This window comes from Hermetia illucens, chromosome 2 (assembly GCF_905115235.1).
Source record: "Hermetia illucens chromosome 2, iHerIll2.2.curated.20191125, whole genome shotgun sequence".
In the NCBI taxonomy this organism is placed as follows: domain Eukaryota; kingdom Metazoa; phylum Arthropoda; class Insecta; order Diptera; family Stratiomyidae; genus Hermetia; species Hermetia illucens.
In genome coordinates, this window is record NC_051850.1 from 163,445,920 (window position 1) to 163,466,577 (window position 20,658).

The following is a 20,658-nucleotide window of genomic DNA, read 5'->3' on the forward strand; positions in this document are numbered from 1 at the left end:
TAAGCATGTTGCTTTTCATTTAGGGAGTGCAACTTTAGTGCCTCCTCGCGAATGTGACCCTCAACCAGTCTCTCCAGACATTTCAGCGAAAATTATGTTAGGCTGACTTCCCTGAAGTTCTTTGGATAAAATAGTCATCTTTCCCAGGCTTTGGTATCAAGACGGACTGTTTCTTCTATACTTGGCGGTGGCAGCATTTGTCCGTCGTCTTCAGTTGGCGGGACCTCCAACTCGCCGATGTCCTGGATGTTCAGTAGCTCATCAAAGTCGGAAATCAGATTTCCCTCTTTGTCTTGGCAGGATGAACATCGAGGTGTATAAGGCTTCATCCTGCTGACTTGATCGTAAAACTTGCGCTCCTAGTGCGGTTGCTCCCTATACTTTTCGAGTTCCCTCTTGTAGGTGCTACGGAGGGTTGTGTTGTGGATGGCTTCAGTGTTAACTATCACCTGATTGTCAGAGGGGATTCTGGGTGATGTTGTTATTCGAGCTCGGAGCACTATGCCAACGAGATAGTGATCCGAGTCTATATTGGCCCCCCTATATGTTCTGACATTCATCAAGGCTGAGAGGTGCCGGCGCTCGATCAACACGTGGTCAATTTGATTGAAAGTGGTCCCGTCTGGAGAAGCCCACGTTTGTTTGTGGACCGCTTTCCGCGCAAACCAGATACTTCCAACATTTCGTGCGACACTGCTAATTGAATAATCCGCTGCCCGTTAGCATTTGTATTTTGATGTAAGCTATGGGAGCCAACGTATCGCTTGAATACGGGCTCCATCCCTACTTGGCTGTTTAAATCCCCAAGTATGATTTTGATATCATATATGGGACAAGCTTCGAAGGTTCGTTCTACTGCTTCGTAAAAGGTATCCTTCTTGGATTCTGATTTGCTACAACAAAAGCGTTTGCTACGGCTCTTGGCTTCAACTTTCCTATGTTTGGATCATTACGGTTGTTGTCCAACGTACACTACTGTTACTGTATTTTCGTCCTTTCGACTCTCGTTTCATTTGCTAACTAGCTCTCGAAATTTCTCTTACTGCATCATTAGAGAAAGATATTCGTTTGTTTTCTCATCAGTGACCTAGGTATTGAGCTGCGATTTGGGGTTTCTTCAGCTTCTCTTTGGCAGTCTATAGATGGGAATAAGGCCCAGGAGTTCCTCCATCTCCATTATACTATGTTAAATGTTCATTGAGATATTATATTGACGGTGGTGGCTGCCTTGAGATTGTTTTATTGTACCTTGAAGCTTGTCTTCTGGATTAGGTATATTCCTTTTGGTAAGATGACTTACGTCCTCGATTAGTTGACGACTTCATCAGTGTTTTTTCAGCTAATTATGTTTTTTAAAGCTCAGACCTTACCACAGATTCTTGCGTGCTTTTTTCTGATTTGCTGAAAATTCGTATATTCTTGTGTCCAAGGATCCTGCACAGCTTGAGATGATCCAGGCTTTATGCATACCAATCAGCGAATAGTCTTAGTTACTCTCGTTTTTAAGTTAATTAAATTAATTGATTAATACTTATTTGAAAAATACCTTCCATAACTGAAAAATACAAACCACAACAAACGAAAAAACTGAAGTTCTAGCTCCCACTCATATCTTTAGCAACATTAGCAATATTTTCACTTGTTATTTTGCAACTAAGAAGCGTTCTTCGATCTTTTATTGGTTGCTAAATTGTACTAATTATGGGATCAATCGACAAGCTATCAAAATATCAAAGTACTAATTGAGAATAGTTTTTACTTCTACTCACTTCTGAAGCTTCAACTTTTCTTCTCTTCTAAAAATGTTTTATGATGTCTTGTGTTGGAGAATACATTTTAAAAAAGAATGGCGTTTCATAATTTATTAAGAATTAAGATAAGTGATCCCATCAATTGTTAACATATGGTAGCTTAACATATATAAGATTATTTGTCAACTGAGCGCCTGTCCTTCGAGAGTTGGTTAATAGTCGAAATTCATTGGTTTGGAGAATGACATTGATTTACTGGAGCTCTTTATTTGAACCTTGAGAGTTATCGGAGTTATCTGGAGACCCAAGGCTAGCCGGACTTCTTTCGCCACTTACCTATGAGGACATAAAAGCATGAAATTATTTACATTTATACTTGTCAAATAAATTTCTCACTTACTTGTACACTTGTTTGAAGCAAGTTGACAATTCCGTCTACATCCAGGTTTTCATCCATTGCCGATACTTTCTTCAAGGCTGAACAAACCAAACTTAGATCTCCCCGGAGTTCGCTTACTACGGCCGTTATTTTTTTCGCATTAGAAAGAACGTCAACGCTTTGTGTGTAGGGGTTGTAGCGAACTCCAAAAGGTCTTTGAATACTATCTGCAAACGTGCTGTTTGAAAGAATTATAATTAACAAGGATTTGTCAAATGGTATAATTGGAGTGCATGTACCGCATTTTTTCCTTGGCCTCTTCGAATGAATCTGTGAAATAATATGCATTTTGGTATGCGGTAATTATGCATTCCTCTCTACAAGTTATATCGGGGTCGAATTTCTTGATTTTATTCGTTGCTGAAATAGCATGTTGCAATTCGGCCACTGAGCTCAACAATCCGGCCCCATAAACTTTGAAGGAACCATCTACCTGTTTACATAATCCGAACTCAACAGTGAAAAAATAGAGCTGTAATATGAAATTGCATTTTTAAAATGATGCCAACGAAATAATGCACGAGTATTACTGTTGCAAGTTTATCGATATCATCATCTGAAGCTCCCAAAGACGCCAATCCTATTTCTTGGGAGAATTGGGCGAAGCTTGGATTCGCCAGTAACGGCATATGACCAAGAAGCTCGTGGCAACAATCTCTGCAAAAAGTTGAATACATGAATTAGAAAGAAATTATGCTAGTATCGCTCATTAAAGGGCTTTAATTTGAGACTAATATCTATGCAATTTTCTAACCCTATGTTACTTAAGGAAAAAATACCAGATTCCTGGAATACGAGACTACAATATTATAAACCAATAGTGCTAGTAACATTTCTAAGGGAACACACTCACACACAGAGAGATGGGAGTCATGAGAGACAAAGCCGAAATCTCTCCCTTTTGACATCACCATTGAATATCTGGTGGTCAAAAGGTAGTATAGGTCCCAGGGCGAAACATGGATTGATACCCACGATGGAGCATAAAACCTGGGAAACGCCTGCTGAACTAACACCAACAGCTCTACTACCAAACCCTATCTCCACCTCCACGTGGTGAACGCTGGGAGCTCTTTCTTAACGAAAAGCTGCAGACGGAGAAAGATGAAAGCGAGTCTCACGCGCCTAAAAACGGACAAATTGTACCAACTGATCCTCTAGGTTGGGGGTTAGATAGGGCTGATAACCCTACAAGGAAAACCGAAGTAATGAAGCCACAACAGGAGAATCGGACTGGACGGATAAAACAATAACGAACCCGGCAACGACAAAAGAATAACGATTTGTGCATTTTCTCATGGAACGTGCGCTCCCTGTACAGAGATGAAGCTGCCAAGCTGCTAGCCGATACCCTGTTCCAATATAGGGGCTGATGTGACAGCGTTACAAGAGATGCGTTGGACAGGGACCGGTTTGCTGGAAAAGAGACGCTACACCATACATTATAACGGCCATCCAGTAAACCTTTCTCCTATCTAGGGTCGAAAATCACAACCGATAACAGCTACGATGATGAAATCCGCACACGGTTGTTCAGCCAACAGAACTTATTTCAGTTTACAAAAACTATTTCGCTCGAAACGTCTCGCCATAGGGTCAAAACTCTTACTGTACAAGACAATGATCTTCCCAGTCCTCATACATTCCTCGTAGACTTCGGTTCTTAGCAAGAAGAACTGCGAACTCTTGGCCGCGTTCGAGAGGAGGATACTCCGAAGAATTTTTGGCCTCCTACATGAGGATGGACGATTCCGTAGCCTGCATAACGACGAAATCTATGAGCAATAACATGACCGTGAAGTTGTAGATAAAAGCCGGCTCAATAGGTTACGGTGAGCGGGTTACTTAATCCGTATGGATGAGGATGATCCAACTCGGAATGTCTATAAAGGCAATATCTATGGTAGAACGTTGACGATGAAGATTGAATATCTGCAGCAGATATTTTCAAGGAATGAGCCTTTTCAACTTTCGAGAAATTGTTTCGAGTCCATATAAATATGGTTTGTTGGCCGCTCAAGTATTTTTCCTGATATATTAGACTATGAATCATTTTCGAAGGGTTGCAGTATTGGTTGTGATCAGAATTGGGGTTGTTGCTTATCATGCTGGTAATGAATAGTTTTGTCCCAACCACTCAGGCAAGCGATTTAGTCAATTGGCTTATAAGGCCACAATGAAGGTAATGCGGAGTGTCAAATCAAAATCCTATCTGAAGCCGCTGGAGTTTTACATCAGGGTTAGGCTTCAAGTAAGATGGCAGTTTTCCGTTCAGTACCAAAATACGACGAGTTACCAGAGTAAGTAAAGCATACTATTCAGTTCTTCTTTCATTGGCTACAAAAAAAGGAAAATCGAAAGAGCTAAACCCATATTTGTATATGAACCTAATAAAAACTTTTCTGAAGTATAGAGGCAACTCTTCAGACGCTGCTTCACCTCTGCCCTGGGAGCAGCGTGACCAAAAGTGACAACAGGTGGAAAAAGGCTCCCTTATATCAACGCTTATCCTAAACAACTCCCCGGATGATATTTTAGCCCAACAACCAGGCAGGTAAGTGACTAATTTGGTAAAAAGCGTAACTGTGCACCGTTTTTGACGATTAACCACCATCTATTTTGAGTAAGGTCCGGAAATTATAATGAGTTATGCACATCGACCGAACTCCGGGAACGAAAGGGCACCAAACCAAATGAGAAGCTTAGGTTAATCGCCTACCAAGAAAGAAGGGCACAGACTGGATTTTGAGAATACCGGGGATGTTAAATGCAAGGTGCGGCGTTCATGAACTGAAGAACAGCTTGCTAGTCGGCTCGACTAGTCTACAAATTTCTTAAAAAGCTACTCGCAATTTTCAATTTAAGCACTCCAAGCAGCGAATTTGACTCGAATATTCGGTTCTAGGCAAACGTATAGAAAGAAACTTTTCAATAAATTCAACGTACTCCTCAAACGGGGTGCGGTTGGAATTGATGTTATAGTGATCGACATAAAAACAGTGGACTAATTGTATTATAATAAGGCATAACATTGAGAAAATAAATCGTGATCAAACGTTGAGAAGAACCGAAGCCGATTACCACAAGGCAGGGAAATACTTTAGCATAAGAGGAGCTAGATGGGCCAATAGATGCGAGGAGAAAGGCAATAACAATGAAGGGGCAGCGAGGGGCCAAAGCGAACGACCACGCAACGCCAGAAAAATCTGGCCGTCAAGTTGCTTTTAGAGAGTAACCCGATGAGATTGAAGCAAACTGCGGAAACATGCAAGAAGGCATCAACTATTTGGAAAGAAAGTATTCCACAGGAGTACTGTGGGGAACCTTTTGCTCCCAGAAAAGCAGGTTAAAAAAATGGTTCTAAAAAAGTCTATCATGTCGACTGGAGTACAATTATTTCTACATATGAGTCGTCTTCTAGTTACCAATAGGGGTAGAATGTGGCCAACGCACTACACCCCTTTCGGACAAGATTTTGGCTACACTAAAATCTTTCGCACAATTGATGGTTGATGGTGCATTTTCACAAATGTAGCTATATTTTCAAATCCAGGACTTTGAATTCCATAGGAAGAGACAAACGTGATCAATGGAATGGATTGGACCATTCAGGCACCAGCTGCAAACCCAATAGAAAATGTTTGAGCTTCAATGATGCTTACTTTTTGGCGGAGAGGATATGACTGTCATTGACACTACAATATCCAGGAAAATTAATTGAAAATGTCAGCTACTGTCAGCCGGAGAAATTGCTAACTCCTCATCATTGAAGCCTTTTGCACTTTTCTCATCCTGCTTCCTGTAATACCCAGCATTGAATTCTTATAAATGCATGCTCATTTTCCTCCCCTTTCCACCAATCATTCTCTTAAGGCCTATGTTTTCTCTCATTTAAAATGGTACAGGTATTGTCTCTAACAGTCCTCTAGTATTCTTTGAGGAATACAATAAAATGATATCCTCTGGCACTGATGAAGGGAACAAATGGTTCCCGAAATATCAGTATTTGCAAAATAAAAATCAACACTAGCGAATAGGAAAAACAAGTTTTATTGAACAATTATATTTGACTTTGACGATTCCGGTCGCAGGGCAGAGGCGATCTCATCCAACGCTGCCTCAGTGCTTCTACCCTGCGGGGCAGCGTGGCATTTAGCTCGTTTTTATTGAATTCAAAACCCGACAAGGGTATGAATTATAACGACCGAAATCGCCTGGTTAGAACCTAAACTGGTTCAAGCTAATGAAAATGTTTGCTTGGGAGTAAGTTCTCCTGAGCCCACCATCAACTTGATAGCGGGATGCACTTGTCCGAGAAACAACTTACTCCTTCTGTTAAGTCCACGGACTACACCGTTCGTGAGCGAGCGCTCAGTACTTTCAACTACGTTCAAATAATTAATCGCCAGAAACACCGCGTAATTACACTCAAATAAAATTATAGTTTTTTTTCGCCGTGGCTAAGGAAGAAAAAGGAGAGAAAAAGAAATATGAACAATTAAAATAAAATAAATGATATTATTCTATAAGTAAAAAGTTGAATTGATTTACTAGGTAACCGGCATAATTGCGATATCCTGACATTATCGTTACTGGTTCCAAGAGCATTTGCTGAAATATCCAGATACTACAATTGTGTAACTTAAACAAATCTAATTGCTTAAAAAACTGTCAAGCGCTCTATTTTTTCACTAGGAACCGGGCTAGTCAGTCTACAATCAGCTACAGACCGAATGAGTTGAAAATGATGGCCAAACTTCTATGATTTGCGCGTTGATCTGGGTAGGGAATCTTTTGAGACCTAGATGTCAAACAGGTGGATCATCATGATTTTTATTCGGTTTTTTACCCCGGTAGTTTCTGAGCATGGTCCCTTAATTTAAGTGAACTCTTTTTAACCCCCATTTTGGAACTGATGCCAAAGCAAAAACCTGCTTTGGAAAGCGATCATCAAGACCTTCCATTTGATACACAACATTGTTAAATTTTTTAAAAAACTGTCTCCATTTGGCATAAATAGGAACCCCTCCTACAGATCCAGTCAGATAGACAGATAGACAGTAAACCGATTTTAAAAGAGTTTGTTTTTTCTACTTTATGCAATAATATAAATAGCCTCGGCGTTTTGTTATTACTTCAATTAGTGAAGCACGAAGGACACAAGTCTACCTTAGACTCTCAAGCAGCCACGAAAGGGAGATATATTAACTTTTGGAAGAGAAGACACTTCTGAAGAATTGAAAGCTTTTGAGATGAACTTATTGATTTCAACATGGTGGGTGAATTTCCCTTTGCCAAATTGGATGCAAATAAAAATTCCGCGCTAAAAAAACATCTTCAGATCTACAAATCAATTTATGGCAATCTCATTCGAAAACTGCATTATTGTACCAAATTCTCGAATTAAATTGGAATCCTTCGAAAGACACCTCTAAGTTTACATCAAAATTTAAGGATTCAGCAAGATAACTAAAAAACCTTCTCTGAAATAGTTCATAATATTCTATTCATTGGGACTGGTGCCTCAATCTAAAATATATGCCAAACTGTTACCTTAGGAGCTCTCGTTGCATAACCCAGTTTGAGATGAACAAGTTTAGAATCCCTTCACAGACATCAGAGAAAATCTATACAACTTAGGTACCATCAAACTTCTAAGGAGAATTAACACCTACATTTGTTCTATAAAAGGAATTTTATGAATTTGCCTAACCATCTCAATTAGCTATGGATGCTTGTACTTTAAAGTGGAAAGTGCACAGATCCTAAAATAAATTTGTTCAAAACAAAAGTTGCACCACTCGAAATCGGAATTGGAGCCGATTGGTCGATTTTCTTAGGAAAATTTAAGAAAATATCTCTCAGGTTTGGTACAAAATAGCAAGTTAATAATCGGTTAAGTAATATTATATACAAAAAGCATTAATGTTTAGTTATAATTAAATAGTGAAAACTCGACCAACCATCAATGGTCTCGATTATTATATATCAAAAAATATTCTCCTACTTACGGTTCTGGTGTATAGAATGGATCCGAAGAATGACGTATATATTGGGTGCAGTGAAATACGCGAAAAGCCAACCCAGCTAAAAAGTCTCGTGGCGACAGGTACCCTGCAACTGGACGTAGCTGAAATCCTGTTTTATGTTTCAGGAAATTGCTAACATCCTGCAGTTGTGGAAGATTATCCTCGCGATATCCACAATACTTGACAAGCAGCGGCCAATTTTCCATGTACTCCGGTACAGCATGCTTTGCGTACAATTTGTGTAACTCGTTGAAAACGACTCCCCTGAAAATGAATTTTGTTCAGACTTCTAGAAAACTCCTTTCTGTGGGCATACACTTACCAAGTTTTAATTTCTTCTTCCGTGTATTGTACTTTTGGAATTGGAGTGCCACTGAAGGAAAAATGAATTCGTTATTTGCGATAATCCATGATATTTTCGGACAACTTACTGTTTGTAGGAATTCGCGATCGCTGCGAATTGCTCCCTTCTTTTCCGGTAGACAGGATCTTTAAACCCAGGGTGATCTGCATCTAGCGCTGATCCATACATCAGAACATTTTGTGTTTTATCTAAGTCTGATATTTTACGTGGAAACCATACCATATCTCCAAAATCTAGTAGTTGAAAAATAGTAAAAAAATAGAAAAATAGAAAAAAAGTAGTTGAAAAATAGTAAAAAAATAGAAAAATAGAAAAAAAGTAGTTGAAAAATAGTTTATTAATAACAGGAAACAAAGAGATATTTTCATGAATTTATGGCAAATTTTACAAACCGAAACTACTGCAAACAGAGAATGGCGTTACTGGAGAATCTTCCGCAGAGTCGTCAACAGAGGCATATTTAACAGATGCAACTTCGCGCTTTAGCATTCGTATAACTTGTTGTAATCGCTTTGAATCGCACTCGATATCAACAAGTACATCAGCCTAAAGAAACCAAGGAAGAAAATAGTCTTGTTAACTCAAATGGTTAAGGTAGACATTTTTTCAAGTACTGGAGGAAGCATTCTGAAGGGTTATCAAAGATAATGATAATTGATATATAAAATTGCAAATAAAAGTTAGAGAATTTTCCAACAGGTCTGCACATTTAGCCCATTCCTTTTCTGAATCCTTGGGATCACTTAAAAAATATAGATTTAGAAAAGAATGGTTAGTAACTAAAGCTCCATTCGAGGGTAGCTGCTTCGCAACTTTGGCTTTATCTACAGGTAGGCACCTGTAAAAGTAAACCATAGCTTGCAGTTTGTCCTGCTTTTTTCTTCACAGTTTACTATGATGTTCTTAGCTAATGTGTGTTTATAGTGCCTTGTTCATGGTTACGAATCGAAACAAAAAAACACTCGAACCTAACCAATATAAAACATTTCAAGACATGATCTTACAACAGGAAATCGCTTATCCTTTTATTTACCGTTTAATATGAACGTGGTTATACCTTTTTAATATGAAGTTCCTTTCCAACAATTCCTTGGATTCTTCCACATGAGATCCCTACCACCAAAGTTAAATTTCCCATGATTACCTTCCCGACCAGGTCTTCGATTTTTTTGGATTGTGCTCTGTTGGTCGTTAACGGACGCCCAATGATCAACTTCAAAGTCCTCCATTTATTATGTACCGCAATATAGGCTGTTCTGATGGCTCGGTCATGGTATCAGCATTTGATTTGCTATAATAAACCCACCTAATTGTCTATGTGCCTTACTTCTCAATAACATAATATTTTCAAAAAATTTTTCCCCAAAATTCCTTGCTCCTTTCTCAATTCCTGAATGTATAATTCTAAAAATTTACTTCTTTTGAAATTTTAAAATTTAATGTAAGAAATTCAACTGAAAATCTTTTCCGATAATCTTAAGCCCATTAGTTGTCAAGTTGCTCTAAATACAAATATTCATTTATTTCCTTTTATTACTGTGATGCTCGGTACTGTCGAATCTATGGACCATTAGATGGACATTGCGTGGCTCAAGTCGATGGATTTATAAGTTGTCAAATTCACAACACTGAATATGGTGCCCAAAGTGCAGTGATTGCGACAGTTTGCTAACTAAAGCGCCTTTACAATTCTAAGCAGTAATTTGAATTAGCAATGACTTCACACTCACTTCCAGTTCTTAATCTATCGCACCAATCCAAATTTTTAACACTATTTTGGTAACACTGGAAAATTTTTTTCAGATTTATTAACATTTTTAATGATTCATTAAAATCAGTGAAATCTCTGTCTGTCTGTCTGCCCGTTTCTCTGTCTTTTTTTTTTGAAGAGGTGGAAATCTTGAAAAGACTGGCCTGGAGGTGCCGGCTTGTGGGATTTTTACCCACTAAAACCCCGCGCGACTCCTTCCAAACCCAGTGGAACCATCGTATGGTATTACATCACGGGGCGGAGTCAACTCATTTTAGCTTGGTCTCCTTTCGTCTCTGTGCGGCGTACGTAACCGCGATTTTCTAGTCTCCTCTGCCTTTCGCAGTTTGCTCTGGATAGATACGACCATGGAGTTGGTCGCATTCCAGTCTTCCTGACATGCTAATATTCTTCGCACTGCTAATATTCAAGCACCTCTCCTAGACTCTCTCCTAGGTTCTTCCCTTCCTCCACAAACTTTGGACAGTGGAAGAATACATGCTCTGGGGCCTCTGGGACTCCATCGCAATTTGTACAATCGAGTGAGGTATCTAGTTTTAACCTGGACCATCCTCCATGCCCCGTGAGAAACTGAGTAAGATTATAATTAATCTCACCGTAACGTCTCTCCTTTCCTGAGAATTCCTAACGCTCTTGCCATTTATTTAGAGATCTCTCCCTTTCCGCGTTATTTATCTGCGATAAAGGGGAGATAGACTTCGCATTATATATATTCGTCATCTCATCTGCCATCTGAGACAGTCCTGAATGCCGAGCACACCCTTAGGGTTGTTCTTCTGTAGACTGAGCTTAGTTTGTTAACGTTAAATATCACCTGCAATGCCTTTCCCCAACCTGGAGCTGCATGGAGCAGGATGAAACTCACTACCCTAGCTATAAGCAACCTGGTAGCATGCCGTGGCCCTCCCACGTTCGGCATCATCTTTGCCAGGTCCACATTTGCAGTGGATGAATTGCGACCACAACTAGCGCTTATCGTCAGCGTAGCCCACCACTGTGGCTTCCTCCGGATGGGGAACATTAAGTACATCGTTGTAAATCCGTCTGCCTGTATGTCTGTCACACGCACTTTTCTCACAAACGGCTATAAGGATTAACACGAAATCTGGTGAGAAGATAGGAGCTGTGAACGCCCAGATATGCAGTGAGTGATATCCTTCAACGTTGAGATTAAGAGGGAGTCCCCATACATGCAAAAGGGGGGTGTAAAATTTTTTTTACTGAATATAGTCATGTTGTGTCTCGATTAGTACTTTTCGAAGCCGGTCTTAGTTTTGACATTTGTTAGCAAAGCCGGGAGTGGGAGGGGTGGAAATTGATGATTTCTTTAACGGACCCATTCTCAGAAACTACGCAACCAAAAAATCTGAAAAAAATATGAAGCAACGTCTATATGGTGCCCAGGCCTCAATATACTCTCCATATCAGTATCTGCTCAAATTAAGTTAATAATAGTACATTACCATATTTTTGTGGAAATTGAGTAGAAACCCCCTTTAAGTTTATCCTAGATTTATAAAAGTTTGTAGTACTATAGAATATAATATGAAACATGTTATCCACAAGTTTGATCAAAATTGTACTATACTAACAAAGTTACAGGAGCTCAAAGTTGACTTCACCGTGTAAATTTACTACTACTAAATATCAATGTCACACTAAGGTGAGTAGGCTGAAATGCTCAATGCATATACATAACGGGCTACGTACAAATGGGATAGTTCTGCACTGAAATATACTCACAGAAGAAGCAAACAAAACCTTTCATACCTGAAGCGCCGAGCTTCCGATTTCCTGATTTTCCCAAAAATATTGCAATATACTATTATTAACTTAATTTGAACAGATATCGATGTGGAGAGTATTTTGAGGCCTGGGCACCACTGATTTTTTTCAGATTTTTCAGTTGGGTAGTTTTTGAGAATGGGTCCATTAAATAAATCATCACTTTCCACCCCTCCTACTCCCCGTCTTTCTAACAAATCTCAAAACAAAAACCGGCTTTGAGGTACTAATCGAAACCTTTCATTTGATACCCAGCATGACTATATTCGGTGAAAAAAATTTTTACATCCCCTTTTACATATACGGGGACCCCCCTAAATCGCAATATAAAAGGATATCACTCCCGGCATGTCTGGGCGTTCACAGTTCCCACCTTCTCACCAAATTTCGTGTTAATCGGTATAGCAGTTTCTGAGAAAAGTGCGTGTGACAAACAAACAGACAACTTGAAACTTTAAACGCGTTTTTCTCAAAACGGTGTTTTCAAAGTCGGTGAACACGATTTCTCCTAAACGAATGGATCGATCGCTTTCAAATTTTTACACAATATTCTTAGATATATTCCCCAGGAATTAACTGAAGGAATAAACTTTTTAACAATTATTTCGATTTTTTTTAAACTTTAAATTGGAAATTTCTTTGAAAATTGCACCTTTTTTTTGGAAAGCCGCCATTTCTTCCAAAATCAAAATTTTGGATGTTGCTTCAATCAATACCTGCATTTGTTAATCAACTACATAATTTTTTTAACATTTCTCATTTGAGATAATCCAAATCGGAGAAATCCTGCTCACCGCCGAGCACCTTTTTTTGGAGGACCTCCAGAAGATCGTCTGCAGCGGACGTACAATTTTATATTTTTAAAAACGGACTACGGAAGTTAAAAATATAAGAAATACACGAACTGTACATAATAATGATTTATTCATTAAATAAAAGGTCTTCTTACAAAAAAATTATGGCATAACTGCTTAATCGGCTCGATATTTAGATAACTCGCATAATTATTGAATATTTGATTATTCGCTTTTCTCTGCGTTCACTGTATTTATAGTCGATCTCAACAGCTCTTGTAGGACCATGAGGTTTTGAGATGATCTACATAGGTACCAAGAGCAGTTTTCGGTGCACTTGCAGATTTTATTCACTTTCTCAAATTAGTTCGCAAAATTACGAAGGAGAGCTTATTATTGACTTAGTAGGTGCAGTACAAACAAATCTTTTTAGTTTTTATATCGACTACCCCAAGGCTTTTGAAAGCGTCCTGAATACCTGGGTAATCCACATCGACTTTGCATCTTTATTGCATAAATCCGAAGCTCGTAAAGCGATAATCATGTAGAGTTTATTCATCTGAGAGTAGCAACAGCTCAGACTCCATCCTTATAAAAACAATCATTTTCCAAGCGGACTCAATGAGTTTTAGTTTTATATGGCAGTAAACCCCTTTTATGGCTACTGAATGATAAACAGAAGGCGGGATTTCACTATCTAATACCTACGTGCTTAGAAGGAACTGAGGCTGTTGGCACTGATAACCATCTTAGAAATCCATAGTCTGGAATTTGCAGAGAAGCGACAGCTTTGACCTAGTATTACTTTGTTAGTAATAGTGCGATTTTCACCAAATTTGGCAGGATCATGCTCTATACTGTAGCCTACATTGCTGCAAAATTCTGTGATTCTAGAGTAAACTTAAGGGGGTTTCCCTGTCAATTACTAAAAATTATAGTAATCTACTATTATTAACTTTATTTGAACAGGTATCGGTATGGAGGGTATTTCGGAGCCTAGGCACTATATAGTGACAGCCCCCTGATTTTTTTCAGTTTTTTCGGTTGGGTGATTTCTGAGAATGGGTTCGTTAAAAAAATCACCACTTTCAACCCACCGCACTCCCCACCTTTTCAACAAAAGTCAAAACTAAGACTAGCTTCGAAAAGGACTAACCGAGACCTTTAATTTGATACCCCACATGACTATATTTGATGAAAAAAAAATTTACACCCCCGTTTTGCATGTATGGGGACCCCCCTTAAATTTGTCGTAAAAGGATGTAACTCACTATATGCGTGAGCGTTCACAGTTCCCATCTTTCTACCAAATTTGGTGTCAATCGCTATAACCGTCTCCGAGAAAAATGCGTGGGACGGACAGACAGACAGACAGACGGTAAACCGATTTTAATAAGGTTTTGTGTTTACAAAAAACCTTAAAAACAAACAACCAACAACATTTAATCGCACTGCGCAAACAAGGACAATAAACATAGGAGACTACAACTTTGAGACCGTTGATAATTTTTCCTATCTAGGGTCGAAAAGTACAACCGATAACCGCTGCTATGATAAATTCCGCGCACGGTTGTTGGCAGCCAACAGAGCCTATTTCAGCTTACAAAAACGGTTAAAGCTCTTACTATACAAGACAATGATCTCGCCAGTCCTCATGTACTCCTCGGAGAATTGGCTTCTTAGCAAAAAAAGTTGCGAACTCTTGGCTGCGTTCGATAGAAGAATCCTCCGAACAATTTTTGGCCCCAACAAGAACGTGAAGGAATCGATTGCCTATATAACAATGAAATCTATGAGCGATATCATCACCGTCTGGTTGTGGATAAAATTAGTAGGCTGCGGCGGGGGCGGGTCACTTAAGTCGTATGGATGAGGATGATCCAGCCCGGAAAGTCTACATCCATCTTAGAGAAGACGAGGTAGACCCTGCCTAAAATAGAGTGATGGCGTAGGTCAGGATGCCAGACAGCTTTTAGAAATATCGAGTTGGTGGACCTAGGCGCAAAATCGAAATGTCTGGAGTTCTTTCCTCCGCCGTTGATGACAAATCGAAAACCAAATATCTGCAGGGAAAAATTCGACGCTCAACAAAAATGTCCAAACTGATTCCACGCAAGTTCAAAAAGAGCCTGATTGGGGATCAACCGCATCATGCATACACGCAAAGCGGCTGGAATAAGGTTAGCATTCGAAATAATTGCCCTTTCAAATTTGGAGCAAATATCTTCCAATTATTTTATTTTATAAACATTTTCTTATTTTTCGGGGTTATCTTTAGTCACGGATGCCGGCTGGAAACTCCGACAAAACTGTAGAATGAAACAAGCACTATCACTGTCAGCGGCAGTGACTTACCCAGAACTAAGCGATTTAAATATTTCTGATCAATGCTGTCAGCCAATGGTGAACTGCGTTAAGAGATTGCTTCACGCATTAGCGCATCCTAGAGGAAGTGGTGTTCCACAACTGGCGTTGTTGTGATCCACGTATCAACGAACGAAAATTTATCACAGTGTTGTCCTCCATGTCGCCCTCAATGTTTCTGAGGGTTTGCCGACTATAAAATGCAATGAAGGGCATCTCGCAGTAATGGAGACGAAGAAGTTGCGTTTTACTAGTGGCGTAGTACGCCTTGATCACATTCAAAAGGAAGAAATCGGTGATCGATATGAAGTTTCACCAATCGTGGAAAAATTGCGAGAGAGGTGTCTTGGTATGGCCATGCAATTCACATAAACAAGGTCGTGGAAATTTTCAATTTTCCTCGATTTCCTCCAGCCTCTTTGGCCGTCAAATTTCTGCGATATCTCGCGTCCCCGACACAGTATCGTGAAAATTCATGCCTTTCCTGAATCTGGGCCGCCTCCCCGTTCCAACCAAGTATCGCGCACAGAAATCCGCGATTTTGCATTTTTCCAAATATTTACGACACGGGGATCGTGAAAATTTTGCAATTTTCCTCGATTTCGGCTAGCCTCTCGGGCCGTCGAATTTCCGTCATATCTCGCGTTCCCGTCACAGTATCTTGAAAATTCTTGCTTTTCCTGAATCTGGGCCGCCTCCCCATTCCAACAAGGTATTGCCCACAGCAATCCGGCCGATTTTGTATTTTTCCAAATTTTTTGCGACCCGGGGGTCGTGAAAATTTCCAATTTTCCTCGATTTTGGCCAGTCTCTCTGGCCGTCGAATTTCCTCCATATCTCGCGTTCCCGACACAGCATTGCGAAAATTCTTGCTTGCCAAGATTGGTATGAATATCCAACTGGATAGGAAACGACCAAAAATCCGGCCGAAACAATGGCGGCTTGATACGCTGCATGGTGATTTGAAAGCTTTTTTACAGCGTCCAGTTCAGGCCTTTGACAAGGCAAAATGGCACAGCCGACGAAGACAAACCAACTCCACTTCTGAAAGGAGCAAAGGCTGAAGAAGAAAAAGAAGTTAAAAATTGAGTGTGCTTGCACCGAACACTGATTTTATGTGCATATATTCCGTTTCGAAGGATATTTGAAAAAAAACTGTTTCATTTCCAATTAATCGATAAAAATAAATTTTAATTGCCGAATTTTTCAGTTATTTTAAATTTTTGACAGTATACTGAATGTATATATTATATGGTATTAAAACCTGAAACAATGACAGGTAAGTGGTATCAAGCTAAATTGATGCATTCAATCAAAGCTTTGAAATATGTCCAAACCATCGCAATACTATTGTACACCTGATGAACAAATTTTTCATGTGACACTCTATTGATCAAGGCATATTTGGAAACGCTGAAATGGGAAATCCTCCCATAACCTCCCTCGTTTTGGTTACACACAACACATCACAATATGATGAAAACCGGAAACTCGACGGTTCAGGTGCTTTTTATGAAGTACGTAGTGTATAAGTATTAACTATGTCCAGCTGTCCGCCTAAGTGCGATACTGACATTTTATCTACATATCATAACTTTGAGCTTGTGTAACATTGTCAATAATAGTACGATTTTTACCAAACTTTCTAATATGGTATTTTGATCGAGATTGTTGCATGAACTTAAGGAGGCTTTCCAGTGAATTATTATTACATTTGTGCGGATATCGAAATGGGGGATATTTTAAGTCATGTAATAGATATGATATAGGACCATTATCACGATTTTTTTAGATTTTTCCTTTGGGGTAATTTCTGGGAATGCCCTCTAAGTTAAGTGGCTCTTTGATCAGTTGCGCTTTTTTGCTCTGTTATAGGCCTGATCTGGATGCAGCGAAGCTTTCGAAACACCATCCATTTATATTTCATATTAATTTTATGCTGATATCATATAATTTGTAAGTAAAACTATTAAAAGGAAAAGTTTCCAATTTAACTATAGATTTTATTTGTTTGTACTATAATATTACAAAACCAGCACTGATGAAGATACATGCTGTGTCCGAAACACGTGTCTGCTATCCTTAGATAAATAAAATCTAGATTTAAACTGGAAACTTTTCCTTTTAATAGTTTTAGTAAGAACTGTACTAAACAAAGGAACTATTTTTATAAAATTTATATAATTTGTTTTTTATTTCCAAGCTACCACAATCTGCAAGATTTAGCCTATTACTATCACTAAGGACTCGAAGCTGTTGTCCAGGGTTCGAGTTTTATTAAGGAAGTTTGTGCTCGTTTTTGTGTACTCTTTGCTGCTATGAACTTATCATTAGCACAGTTTTGAGCGAGAAGGGAATGAAATTGAAATTCCCATTTCAAATAAAATGATAAAAAAAATAACAATTAAGTGGGAGAGGCAAGCGAGATACTATATTCCGCAAAGATGCGAATAGCACACATACAATATATAGTATAATTTTGTAGTTGCTTAGTTGCTGTGTATATTGAATTGGTGGACCTCAGTCCAAAGTCGGGGTATTTGGAGTAACTAACTAAGCCAGTCCGGATGGCTCAGTGGTTCGAGCACTAGGCTGTCGTGGCGGAAGGTCAGGGTTCGGATTTCACTGTTAGCAAAGGGAATGTATAGTGTTTGGATTCCGGATACTAGTCAATTCAACCTGAGTCAAATCACATTGCCTCCTACAGTATATCGTAGACTTGTAGTGTAAGGCCCAAACCAAATTGGGTTGCAGCGCCAACGATTATTATTATATTAACCAAGGCCGGTCTAGACCGCACACCGATTGTTGCACCATTGATAACAATGATGATTAAGTTGCGGAAGTTTAATTTCAGAAAACTTCTATTTACTTCTCCTACTCCCCGTGGCACTCAATATAGTAAGGGCATTTCCACACCTTCTACTATACAAATCTCATAGGCCGAAGCTTATCAGCATCCAGGTCAATGACAGTACATCACTCGATCGTGACGTCAGAGTGAATTTTCAAATCCAGCCTGGGCAAGCTCCATATATACTATTTGCTACTGACGAAGAGGGGCGGTAGTTTCAGAGAATCCGGTCTACTTCCCGAACTGGCTAGCGCAGAGGTGTGTGTGTGTGGTGGGGGAGAATCTACAGCTTCTGAGCACTCAGGCCGAGTTGACCCATTGTACTAGCGCAGAGGTACGCAAGTGCGTAACGAGCAGGAGTACAGTTGGGCTGCACGTAGTCCCAAACTGAAAGGTCTGGAAGGTCAATTTTTTTCAGTCCGTTTAGGTTGCTGTATAGCTCTGCCCACATGATAGACAACAGTCAACGTGAATGATCATCTTGCTGAAACCCCTATTATTGTGACACATGTCTGTCTGGAATTTGAATGGGACCTTTTTTCTCACTAAATTTGTATTGTGCCTAAGACCGTCACTTAGTCATTATTTTAAATATTTGGTTGCTTAATATCAAAATTTTGCCAACTCCTAAATTATTTGGAAACAAATCTCCATACAGGTGATTAATTTGACGGGAGTCTCAAAAGTTTGAAATCTCTAGTAATGTATGCCTCCATGTGTTTAATGAAACAAATACAGGACGCAGGTTTTAAATCAGATAGGAATCATTTTCAGATTTCTGAATAGGACTCAATACGCTGAATAAAAAAAAACACTGCATTGCAGATGTAAGTAGGTACACAATTGGGTTTCCATCAATATGTTAAATATTAAAAAATATGTACTCAGCGAAGTTCGATTTAGAAATAAAAACTAATAATAAGTAGTCGTGTGAGCTTATTTCACTTCAAAAGCCCATAGTAATCATTTAGTTTATTTATGTTAGATTTCTTGTGTTTAGTTTAATTTTAAACAATGTTGAGCCGCCCTTGTATAGACAGATATAGTCGAAAGTGTCAAAAGGGAGAAAGACAACTTGCGTTTTCATCGAAAGCAAAGGCAAGTGACAAAGTGCTGCCCACCTCTACCCAAGGTGCAGTATGAATTAAGTGGCTCCCAGAAGTATAACGAAGGTGGAAAGAGGTCTGCCTAAGGCCTAACTCCGGCCGAAGTTAATTTTGTCGCCCCGTATTTATCAATTAAATGTCAAAAATGCATAGTTCAGATTGTAGTTGATACAACAATTTCAGATGTGAATTGGCCGGGTATATCGCTATATGGCAAAATATGGGTTCATATGTTATGACCATTTTCAACTTGATGATCATTTTGTCTCTCCCACAAAAAAGTCAACCCTCTTGATTATTACTAAGTTTATAAGCTCGACCGATTTTAGAAAAAATGAACAAAAATTTTAAATGGGACGAATATGAGCTCAGAAATTAATCCGCTAACACAGAAGATTCGTCAATTTTGCTTTCTAAAAGATAATTTATAACTATGTGGCCTATCGACGTTTATATAAATGCAGTGACTCATCTAAGAGTTGTTTTTAACCGAGTTTCTGTTAGGTAAAACCAGTGAATGATAGGACTTCATCAACCCCAGTAAGATGAAAGAAGAAACCAAAAGTCTTTGAACTTTAACTTCACTGGTTTTACGAACTAAATTAATAATTCAAACTGATTACCACTTCCAACGACCTGAGTCTTGAATAAGGTTTGAACCCTTACCTGCGTAGCTTCTGGATCCATTGGCTGTAGCTCAATATGCATAACATTGATCCCTAGTTCCTGAAACACTTGTAGAGCTCGTGCTAAGTTCCCGACTTGATTCTTCAATGTAAAAATTATCGCTGTGCGGTCACCCGGTGATGGGGGTGCAGGACAACTTTTAGTAGTTTCTCGATCCTGCCGGAATAAGTGGATATCCCTTTTGTATTTTATCTCCATTTATTGTAATTCAAAAAAAATATTTTTAATATTGATGAGAATTATTACAGCGAATTCTTTTCGTTTGTGTATTGGACTTCCTTGTTTCACCGACCATTCTCGTTCACCACTTCGATACAGCCACAAACCTAGGAAACTTTTCCCGGATGCACTCATTCTTAACACTCAATTTTTTGGAAATAATCCTCACTTTAATCCAAATTGTTTAATTTATTTGATAGGGAACTTCACTACTAATAGATACAACACTGATAATCCGAGTGCTTAGCTAATGCAACCGACGGCAAAACGTTCGAGGAAAACTGATTCTGATCTAGCTGATTCCTAGCTTTTATACCCTGGGAGATTTCATTGGGGATGGTGGCTACAGAATCCTCAATGGAACCAAGTAGACATCATCCCACTCGTAGAAATAGATTTGATTGGCCGAATCAAGGAAAATCAGGCTGTTATTGTTTCTTCTTACGTAGAACGTTGAATTGAAATGAATGGGGCTGCAGAACTTGGAGCATATAC

The 20,658-nt window shown here is 39.1% G+C and overlaps 1 protein-coding gene across 1 annotated transcript; it reads right to left on the minus strand.

The window, feature by feature from the left end:
- Nucleotides 1-1,770: 1,770 nt before the first annotated feature.
- On the minus strand, nucleotides 1,771-20,423 carry LOC119648909 (tryptophan 5-hydroxylase 1). The gene is made up of 10 exons (XM_038050816.1): nucleotides 20,191-20,423; nucleotides 19,924-20,100; nucleotides 8,976-9,129; nucleotides 8,651-8,816; nucleotides 8,542-8,592; nucleotides 8,202-8,483; nucleotides 2,721-2,847; nucleotides 2,430-2,662; nucleotides 2,152-2,368; nucleotides 1,771-2,087 (listed from the first exon to the last, which is right to left on the minus strand). Exons 1-10 carry the CDS (start codon nucleotides 20,296-20,298, stop codon nucleotides 2,004-2,006), a joined length of 1,599 nt encoding a protein of 532 aa, XP_037906744.1. The 5' UTR covers nucleotides 20,299-20,423; the 3' UTR covers nucleotides 1,771-2,003.
- Between the last annotated feature and the right edge of the window lie 235 nt (nucleotides 20,424-20,658).

Coding starts and splice junctions, on each gene's coding strand:
- LOC119648909 (XM_038050816.1), bottom strand. CDS start 20,298: ATGAGTGCATCCGGGAAAAGTTTCCTAGGTTTGTGGCTGTATCGAAGT. Junction 2,663..2,720: donor ATATCGATAAACTTGCAACA/GTAATACTCGTG, acceptor TTCATATTACAG/CTCTATTTTTTCACTGTTGA. Junction 2,088..2,151: donor TGCTTCAAACAAGTGTACAA/GTAAGTGAGAAA, acceptor ATGTCCTCATAG/GTAAGTGGCGAAAGAAGTCC.